General features: G+C 36.0%; 1 protein-coding gene across 1 annotated transcript; it reads left to right on the top strand.

Annotated features, from left to right (window-relative positions):
• The first annotated feature begins 1,318 nt into the window (after positions 1-1,318).
• Positions 1,319-2,311, top strand: LOC140244768 (uncharacterized). Its single transcript, XM_072324386.1, has one exon. It carries the CDS (start codon positions 1,319-1,321, stop codon positions 2,309-2,311), a length of 993 nt encoding a protein of 330 aa, XP_072180487.1.
• Positions 2,312-11,149: the final 8,838 nt, after the last annotated feature.

Here is an 11,149-nt window from a genome sequence, read left to right as displayed (position 1 = left end):
TAGAATATTTTTTCATGTTACCGACATGAGAAGAAAAATGATTATTCCTCTTCAGCCTTTATATTTCAATTCATGATAAATAACAACAATTTAGAAATCTTAACATTCAAGTACACAAATATCAAACGCCATAACAAAAGCTCTTAGTGGTGGAAATATCGGAAAATAATTATATTTTCTAATCTTGTTTTTCAGTTTTAGACAAGTTTTCCTTGCCAAATAAAAAAGTAATTTTCCCAAAGGTAGATGAATACTAACACATTAGTAAATAAATAAATATGGATAATAAAGAAATAGATTAACAATGAAAACATAAGCAAAATAATAAGAAATTAATGATGACTGAATAAAAAAATAAACAAATAAGTCAATATCGAGCCCTGCACATACTGCATAACGTTAGTATCAGCACGTTTGCACTGTTCAACACATTATTCAAGGAACTTGCATGACTCTCGCATCATTGCCGATGATGGCGCAATTGTATATGAGGAAAGGACAGAGTTAAATCAATCTTTTGAAAAAAAAAATTAAGAATCACCGACACTCATCTTCGCTTTATCTCACCTAGAACAAGTATTTGGCTAAAATTTGATGCCAGATAAAGCGGAATTACTACACGTTTTGGGACTCTAACAGGAGGGTGACGATTATAGATGAACAAGTTAGAACAAAATGTGACCCTGCACCACAAAACCAACAAAAAGTCGCCAGACATGGAGTTTCAGTTAAGGGCAGATTCTGAAAGAACAGACTCTAAGCTTTAAAATGATGTATAACTCAATTCAAATGGACTCCCCTAACCTACCTAAATTCTGGAAAGAAAGCACACACTCTGGAAAAAAAAAAGTGAACTGATAAAAGAGGCTCTCAAGTACACGGTCTATTCAAGCGCTTAATCTTTAACGAGCCGTGCCAGTTGCGCCATTAAAGGGACAAAACATAGGATGTAAACCACGGGCGCAACAACAAAGATGGGATTATCAGATTAAGCTGAAATTAAGCATGTTTTATTACCACATTCTGCCCATGATTAATGCAGTAGCGTCATCCTTTCAAAAGTTATTAGACTTGAAAGTGAAGAGTGTGCAAAGGATTTAAAGACATGAAAAGCGGCCTCTACCTGATTATTCTACTCTTCCCCCAAAAAGGGTTGTAGAAAAACTGCTAAAAATACACTTTCACATTCATGTCAAGATACCAAACTCCGGGAATCCAAGATGGCGCTGTGCGGTTAGGACGTGCCTGAGTGGTACGGAGGCATTAGGAGGAAATAAAATTGCAGCTCATTTCGCCTATTACAGTTTGAAAAGTCAAAATGACATCGAGAAAAAGGATCTTAGACCAAGGAGTCGTTACAATCTCCCATTATTTCAAGGAAAAGAAGGATTCTGACCCTAAGATGGATTTTAGCGACGCTACTACGGAGAAGGCTACGCAAGAGCACAGTGACAGTGATAATGCACACGGCCTAACTGACTCTGCAGTGCACACGGTAGTGAATCCACTTCACCGAGATCTGGAGGGAACCAGCCCGGGCGCGTCGGCGGAATCACCTCCACGCTCCTCGCTTGAGAAAAAACGACGAGTAGACGGGGAGAAGTCAACCACAGATGATCTACTCGCGACCCTTATCCACAAGATAGACGAAATGAACTCCAATCTCACATCAAGGTTGGACACAGCTCTTGGTAAGATTGAAACAAATGAGAAAGAAATCAGTAACTTGAAAGAGGAGCAAGAGTCGTGCCGTTTTGATATCAAACAGTTACAGGACCAAGTAAACAAGCAAGAAAAGGAGAATATGAAATTGAGAGAGCGTCTTGTTGACCTCACTGCGAGAGAGATGAGGAATACGGCTGTGTTTTACGGGTTTCCCGAAGGTGCTGAAAACGCTGGGAAGTGTGAGCAATTGATCAAAGAATTTGCCAAGTCAAATATGCAAATGGAAGGTGTAGTGAGCATTGAAAGAGCTCATCGCACAGGCCGCATCAGGCCAAAACCCGGCCCTCCTCGCCCAGTTGTGGTAGCTTTCAGTAGATACACAACCAGACAAACAGTGATCAGCAGTGCCCGCAGATATTTGAAGGAGAGGCCTTTTCAGCACAACGGAAAGGATCACCAGATATTTGTCGATGAGATGCTGCCGGTGGAAGTGCGAGAAAGCCGGAGGAAATTGCTGCCACTGAAACGAAAGCTGAAAGAGGAGGACCCAAAGCGAAAGGTGTACTTCAAATATCCGGCGCGATTGTTTTACAGGGAGACTGAGAGCGGAAAAGAAGTGGAGTACAAGCAGCACACCACAAGATAGAATGGATATTGCCAGTTTGCTTTTGCACAGTAGACAATGGTCTAACAAAATACGGCATACTTTGAAAAGCTCTTGACACGACTGCCATAGCTCAGCAGTCAGCACCCTGTCTTGCCAGCAGTATATTAACAGTTGTTATTTCCGAAGACAAGATACACTATCCATGTGATTAAGTGGTAGGGAAAATTATTTGTTTTTGCCAACCTGAGGAAAAAATAACTGTGAAGATGCCCAGGGGCACTTGGATTCCTTGTGATCATGTTTTACTTGATTTCATGCAAATTGTATGTGTGTTTTTTTCATTGCCAATGTTTTGTTGTCTGTTTTGTCTTGATCATGGTGGGTCATAAGAATTTTCAAGGTTACCTACTTGTGAAATATGTATATGGATCTGAAGTTAATGACCCATAATGTTAATGGGTTAGGGGACTTTAAAGCCAGGAAAAAATACTTTTGTTTTTTATCCAAATTAAAAAAGGATATTATTTTATTACAGGAAACCCATTCGACTGATAAGGATGAAAGTTTATGGAAGAACCAATTAAGAGCCGATATTGTATTCAGTCATGGAACCTCCTCTAGTAGGGGAGTGTGTATCATATTTCGGAAAACCCCACATATAAAATTGACAGAGACAGTGAAAGATTCTAACGGGAGATTTTTGCTGGTTAAAATGGAAGTATATGGAAAAAAATTTATGATATGTAATGTATATGCACCAAATAATGAAAAAGACCACATGCATTTTTTTAAAGCTGTAGACTTGACTATTCAAGAATATTATGATGCGGAACAGACAATATTGATAGGGGGAGATTTTAATTTTATTCAAAATTTGGCACTGGACCGAGAGGGCGGTAATATGAAGTCCACTTGGAAGCACTCTTGTGAAATAATAGAAAATATTAAAAACGTTTATCATGTAATAGATATCTGGAGAGACAAGAACCCGTTATTAAGACGATTTACTTGGAGACGCTCCAATCCTTGTGTTCAGTCAAGACTGGATTTCTGGTTAATCCATGAGTCTGTACAAAATATGGTGACAGATTGTGATATGGTCCCCTGTGTTTTGTCAGATCATGATTTTGTGAATTTACATCTGAGAATTAAAGAGTACACTGTGGGCCCATCTTATTGGAAGTTTAATAACAGCTTACTTAATGATGTCGAGTATGTTGAAAATTTAAAGGGACATTATGAGATGTGGGTAAATGAATGGGAAGATAAAAGTGATAAAGGAAAATTATGGGATTGGTTAAAATTCAAAATACGAGAATTTACAATCACATTTTCTAAAAGGAAGAAAAATATAAAAGAAATTAGAAGAAAAGAATTAGAACAAGAATTGAAAATAATAAATGACATGGACCCGACAGAAATGAATGAGCAAAAATGGGAAAAGAAAGAGAAAATTGAACAGGAACTTAACTGCATGTACAACTATTTAGCAGAGGGGGCCATATTACGTTCAAGATGTACCTGGTACGAGAAAGGAGAGAAGAGTACAAAATATTTTTTATCATTGGAAAAGACACAAGCACAGAGTACAAACATAGATGTATTAGATACAGGTGAGGAACTTCTTGAACATCCCCATCATATACGAAATTTTGTGATGAAATCTTTTGGTAAACAGTTTGAAAATAGGGATACAGTGTCTGACAAAGTGAGTTATGATTATATAAAAAGTTCCTGCTTAAAACACCTCACGGAAGATGAAAAGGCCTCTTGTGAAGGTCTGATAACACATGAAGAGGCAAGGGAAGTCCTCCTTGGGATGTCAAAAAATAAAACACCTGGTAATGATGGCTTATAAGTGGAATTTTATGAGACATTTTGGTCTTTGATTTCTAAAGAACTAATAGGATCATTTAACCATGCTTTTGAAAAAGGAATTATGTCCGTGTCACAGAGGCAAGGAATAATTAAATTGATTCCTAAATCCAATAAAGATAAGAGATTATTGGGTAATTGGCGAACGTATGTCCAGAATCATTGGTAATTTGATAAATCCTCAGCAAACAGCATTTATTAAAGGCAGACATATAGGTGAAGGTATAAGACTGATTTCAGATTTAATGTTTTATGCAGATGCCAACAATGTATCTGGAATTGTGTTAGCATTAGATCTTACCAAAGCATTTGATTCACTCAGTCATAGGTATTTACTACAGTGTTTAGAATGTCTTAATTTTGGTCCGTCAATGATACAATGGGTGAGAACATTGCATGCAGGTATAAATAGCTGTGTATTGATAAATGGCTTTACCACTGGTTATTTTGAAATTGGAAGGGGTGTTCGCCAAGGCGACCCCCTTGCCCCCCTTTTATTCATATTAGGGCTCGAGATATATTTAATGAGATTGTTAAATAATCCAAAAATCATTGGAATGGAGATGATCGGAAAACAGATTAAATATACAGCTTACGCTGATGATATAACATGTTTTTGTAAGGATACAGAATCATTATCAGTATTATTAGAAAGCTTTCAAGAATTTTCTGATATATCAGGCCTTTGCCTCAACCGAAGCAAATCAGAAGGAATGTGGATAGGAAATGATAGACTATCGAAAGAAAAGCCACAGATGATAAAGTGGTCAGACAATGGTCTTAGAATTCTTGGAATTTGGTTTTCATATGACAAAAAAGAAGCAATCCGAAGAAACTTTGAAGATCGATTGGGTGAGATTAAGAGAACATTTTCTATATGGAAAAAGCGTAATTTAACGTTAATTGGTAAAATTCAAATTTTGAAAACATTTATTATGTCTAAGATAATTTATTTGATGTCAAACATTGAAATTCCTCAAGATTTTGTGAAAGAAGTAGAGAAGTTAATGTTTTCCTTTTTATGGAATGGCCCAGATAAGATTTCAAGGTCAACTATGTATGCACAATATGCTGAGGGTGGTCTCAAATTCCCCAATTTACAATGTATGATTGATACGCAGTTAATTAAGTGGGTTAAAAGATATTATGGAAATCGTAACCATCAATGGGTGCTATTGGGAGATTATTTTTTAAAAAGGCTTGGTGGAATTCTTGTGTTCCAAAGTAATTATTCCCTTGAAACTATTGATAAGAGGGGTATCCCTCCATTTTATGAGAATATTCTACGAATATGGTTAAAGACAAACATACATGAGGATTTTATTGGTGATGAAAATAGCCAAGCAGACATCCTACAACAACCAGTATGGAATAACCAGAATATTTTGATTGATAAGCACTCAATATTCTGCAGACCGTTTTTTGAAGCAGGTTTATGTTATATATATCAAATATTTAGTATTGATGGACGGCTCATTGATTTTGAATTTTGGTTAAGGAAAGGAGTGCCAAGCAAATATAATATGATGTATATGGCAATTGTATACTCTGTTAAAAAATACTCGAAATGTTCCTTCAATACACTCCTATTGGAGATGTTTTGGAAAGAAGAAGTGGCTCAAAAACAAAAGGATCTTATTATCTCACAGTTACAAGATGTGAAATCAAAACCAATATATGAGGAATTTTTAAAAGAGATTAAATCAAGACCTGTTTGTGAAACAGTTTTTGCTGGCAAGTATGGAATTCAACCAGAAGATTGGACACAAATATATATGTTGCCATTTACATGTACAATTGAAGTAAAATTGAGAGAATTTCAGTTCAAGTTGTCGCATAATATACTTTACACAAATGAAAGATTGTTTAAGATGAAAATATCAGAATCAGAGTTGTGTACGCTTTGTAAGTCATGTGCTGAGACCCCTGTACATTTGTTTTTTGATTGTAAAGCTGCCAAAGAATTACTTCAAAAATTTGTGGATGAAATTGGTACGATCTTTCATGTCAAATTAGAGGATTGTACAAGAATTAGAGTAATGTTTGGATTCATCAAAGACTGGAAAGGGCCCCACAGGAATTTATTGAATCACTTAATATTGTTATACAAAAGGTACATATATATTCAGAGATGTAAAGATACAGATGTGAAATTTCATGGATTGACAGCATTTATTGTTAACATCCGACATATAGAATCCAACATTGCAAAACGAACAAACAAACTAAATTTTCATTATAAGAAATGGTCCCCTGTAGAACATATTTTTTAGGTCATTGTAGAAGAACATACAGTCGACTCTCGCTATAAAGAATATCCATATGGCAGAACCCCGACGTGATGGGGTAGTTTTTTGGGGGGGCCCAGGGTTTGAAAATTTTCCTATTCAGAGGTATTTGTGCCCTGGATATGGCAGGATTTCAAAAGTGACAAGATCACGATGGTTTCGCTGGGCCCAAGGAGTTTATTGTAACGAAAGCTGACTGTATCTTTAGGATATTGTTCAATTGTTGAAGAGTTTGATACCCATCTTTTGTTGTTGTTGTTGTTGGTAATTTGTTAAACAAAACATGATTTGTAACATGATTTTGTATGTTATGTTGTATAATGAAGAGGAAATAAATAAATTTGTAAAAAAAAAAAAAAAAAAAAGATACCAAACTGAAGAATAATGTGGAAGAAAGATAGCTCTTTCAGAGATTATGAAAAACTCAAAATTGACTTTTTTGAACCATTTCACCTTTTTTGAGTCCTCACTTGAATACAAGGGGTGCGACTTTTTGTTTGTTTTGTGGTGCACAGTCACAAATGTTCCGCAGTGTGTGGAAGCAGGAGCGATACTCAAATCTGGGATTCTTAGTGTGTTCAACGAAAAATTTGATTCATGATTAACGTAGACACAGAGGGATGGGAGAAAATTTTTAATACATTACAATCAAAACGATTTTTTTTCTTATTAATTTCATGTATGATTTCACGATTAATTACTCATGTTATGCTTATCAAAACGTGGATCAAAAGGAGTTTAAGATAAAAAGAAAAGCTGAAAAGCTCTCGTTGCTAGATTTATATTAGAAAAAATCACAATTTCAGATTACTTATCAATAATTGTAAACTCTTCTTCTCATTAATTCAGAAGAAGTAATTCAGAACTGTGATCTATGGAAAATTGGATTCATGTAGGGATTGGAGAAGAAAAATGTAGTAACGCAAAAGCAAACTAGAAATGTCGCTACAGCGACTGGTTATACCCCCGCCAAACAACATTTCATAAGCTTTGGTCAAAAAACTGAGGAAGTAGTTAAATCCGCAAGATCTTTCCTTGATCTTCTGCCATTAATATGCCGTTACCATGGCAACGTACTTTCGGGTACTGTCGAAAAATGCGTCTTGCACATCTACAACCAAAGGCACACATCTGTACCAAGTTTCATGGAAATTGGGCAAAAACTGAGGAAGTAGTTTGCAACACAAAATTTTCCATCATTTTGGCTCATAGTATGTTAGCTGTTACCATGGCAACATACTTTTTGTCACTGTCAAGAAATGTGTCATGCTGACCTATATCCTAAGACAAACATTCAATATGAATTCCATGAGAATTGGAAGAACACTGATGAAGCAGTTTTGCCATGAAGCATTTTGCCCTATATTTTACCAATAGCATGCCGTTACCATGGCAACGCACGTTTTGCCACTGCGGAAATATGTGTCTTTCACATTAACATATTCAGATGAACATCTGTACCTAATTTCATAAAAATTGATCAAAAACTGTGGGAGGAGTTCGCGACGCAAGATTTGTACCCATTTTTGCCCATAATATGCCGTTACCATGGCAACGTACTTTTGGGTACTGTCAAAAAATACGTCTTGCACATCTACAACCCAAGGCACACATCTGTGCCAAGTTTTATGGGAATCAGTTGAAAACTGAGGAAGTAGTTCGCGACGCAAGATTTGCAACGGACCGACCGCCCGACCGCCCGACCGACCGCCCGACCGACCGCTGATTCCTATATACCCCCTTCAAACTTCGTTTGGCGGGGGTATAAAAAAAAAAAGTTCAATCAATTCAATTATGATGACTTTTCTTTCTAGTGTATGAAAACAATATGTCATATTATAGTATATTCCTTTGTTATTCATGTAATGTATGATTTCACGGTTTATCTTTACGTTCGGATAATCAAACAGTGAATCAAAAGGGTATTAGGATAATTACAAAAAGTGAAACAGCACTCGTCAGGTTAAAACTAGAAAATCGAATTTCACATGTTCATATTACATGTCACTGATAACCGTAAACTCTTCTCCTCGTTAATTTAGAGAAAACTGAGATTCGTGGAGAACTATACTGAAACGTGAGATTTAATGTTGATTTTTTTAATTTCCTTAATTTTGTAGCAGGCAGACAGATAATTCACTCATGATGAATGTAATCACACTTCTCATAAATCTTTATCTTTATTAATCTATATCATCTCACTCCTTTTCTCTCCCATTCATTCTCCCTTACTTTCTCTTTCTCTCCCAATCAATGAGACAGCGCAGGACGTAATGTGATTTTATCTGCTGTTTTCTTTCGTTTATTTGCAGTCTATGACATGAGGATCATTATAATCTTTTTTCCATGTGCTTGACATTAATTCATATTTCCAATAGATGTCCATGTCTTATTGCCGTAAACTGTGTATATGATGTGTCATGAAAGAAAGAAAAACAAAACAGAAACATCAGTCTCAAATAAGTGAGTGTATTGTGCAGTTGCAAGTCTGTTTGGGTGTAATTTTTGTGTGAGCATGCTCAATTTATCAAGCTGATGTGTGCAAAAAACATAAAGAGAATACCAGAAACGTCGACAGTGTCTGTTCGTAGAACTCAGCGTGGAGTGTTGGCGTTATGATGGTTTGTTTGCTCTTGTATTCTAGGCAGCCCCCCACTCCCCCCCCCCCCCCGCCCATCGCCAACCCATCCTGACACTGAGGCTCATCATCGCTTGATCTCACCTAGAACATGTATTTGGCTAAGATTTGATACCAAATAAAGTGGCATTATTACAAGTTATGAGACTCTAACAATAGGGTGACGATTGTACAAAAATATGTTAGAACAAAATTTTTCCACTGTATGTGGCGGCAGGTATGAAGCTTTGTTGAGCTGGGATTTTCCCTGTGATCAATGGAAAATTAGATTCATGTATATAATTTGACACGAAAAGCTGGGAAAAATATCTTAATACACAGCAAACAAAACATTTGAATCAACATAATATTTTAGGGTTTCAAAATAATATGATATAATTATTATGCTATGATACTTTCTTATTCATGTAATGTATATTTCATGCTGTATAATTCACGCTAGGCTAATCGAAAGGTACATCTAAAGGAGATTATAATTATTACAAAAGTTGAAACAGCAGAAAAACTGCAAACTAGAAAAAGCAATTGCCACATTTTCAGATTACATGTCACTGAAAAACGTAACTCTTCTTCATGCTAATTTAGAGCAAGGATACGTGAAGTGAGATTTAATGTTGATTTTTTTTTATTTCCTCTGTTTTTGCAGCAGGTGGACAAATAATCTATTCATGAAGAATATACAGCAAACAGATCTTTATATTCAATATATATATATATATATATATATATATATATATATATACATATATATCCTCTCTCTCTCTCTCGGCACTCCATCACACTCTCTTTTTCTCCCTATCTCTGTGACGGTGTCGCACGCAATGTGATTGCACATGTTTTTTCTTTCGTTTATTTGCATTCAATGCTTTTGTGCACATGCAAACCTGTTAGGGTATACTGTGTGTGCATGCACATTTTAGCACGGTGATATGTACAGAAAACATAAACTGACTGCCAGAAACATGAATTGTATTTGTTAGTGAAACTCAACATGGAATGTTGACGTTATGATGGTTTATTTGCTATTATATTCCAGGCAGACCCACCTCCCCCTACCCCGTCACTGAGACTCAAGTTCGCTCTTTCTCACCTAGCACAAGAATTCGGCTAAGATTTGATACCAAATAAAGCGGCATTACTACAAGGTTTAGGACTCTACCAGCAGGGTGACAATTGTACTTGAAGTAAGAACTAAATGTTCCGCAGTATGTGGCAGCAGGAGTGAAGCTCTGTTAATCTGGGATTACCACTGTGTTCGATGAAACATTTGATTTATGTAAAACTTTTTTTTTATTCATGTTATGTTTGACTTCACGCTTTACCATTCACTCTAGGCTAATAAAAAGGTGAGTCAAAGGACACTAGGATAATTACAAAAGCTGAAACAGCACGCGTTGTCAGGTTCAAACTAGAAAAAAAAAAATAAATTTTCACATATGTCACTCATAATCGTAAACTTTTCTCATTAATTCAGAGGAAGTATACGTGAAGAACTACAATGAGAAGTGAGATTTAATGTTGATTTTTTTCACCCTAATTTTACAGCAAGCAGACGAATAATCCATTTATGATTAATATATACACCTCAAAAATGTTTATATATATCAATCTATATCCTCTCACTCTCTTTTTCTCATTCTGTCTCTCTCACTCTCTCTTTTTCTCCCTCGCTCTGTGACGGTGTCGCATGTTATGTGATTTTATCTGCTCTTTTCATTCATTTATTTACATTCTAGGACATGAATATTATCAGTCATTTTCATGCGTTTCACATTTATTTCAATTTCCAATATATGTGTTTGGCTGCCACATACTGCATTGCCGTAAACCGTACATGTAATGTCAACTGAAAAAAGAAGAAAAATGAACAAACGGCTATCTCAATTGGGGGAGAGTACACACACTTGAAGATAACATTGGCCAGAGCTTTGTACTACTAACGCTGTACACGTTCGCATTTAAGCATTTAACATATTATTATGAGTGCCCACTCCCACGCTTTGTGCATTTGCAAGCCTGTTTGGATGTAATTTTGGGTTTGTAAGCACAATGTAGCACGTTAATGTGTACAGAAAA

Source organism: Diadema setosum, chromosome 21, assembly GCF_964275005.1.
Source record: "Diadema setosum chromosome 21, eeDiaSeto1, whole genome shotgun sequence".
Classification (NCBI taxonomy): domain Eukaryota; kingdom Metazoa; phylum Echinodermata; class Echinoidea; order Diadematoida; family Diadematidae; genus Diadema; species Diadema setosum.
This window is presented reverse-complemented; position numbering and strand designations above follow the sequence as displayed.

Bases quoted from the DNA above. Each gene is read 5' to 3' on its own strand.
- LOC140244768 (XM_072324386.1), top strand. From the start codon at position 1,319: ATGACATCGAGAAAAAGGATCTTAGACCAAGGAGTCGTTACAATCTCC.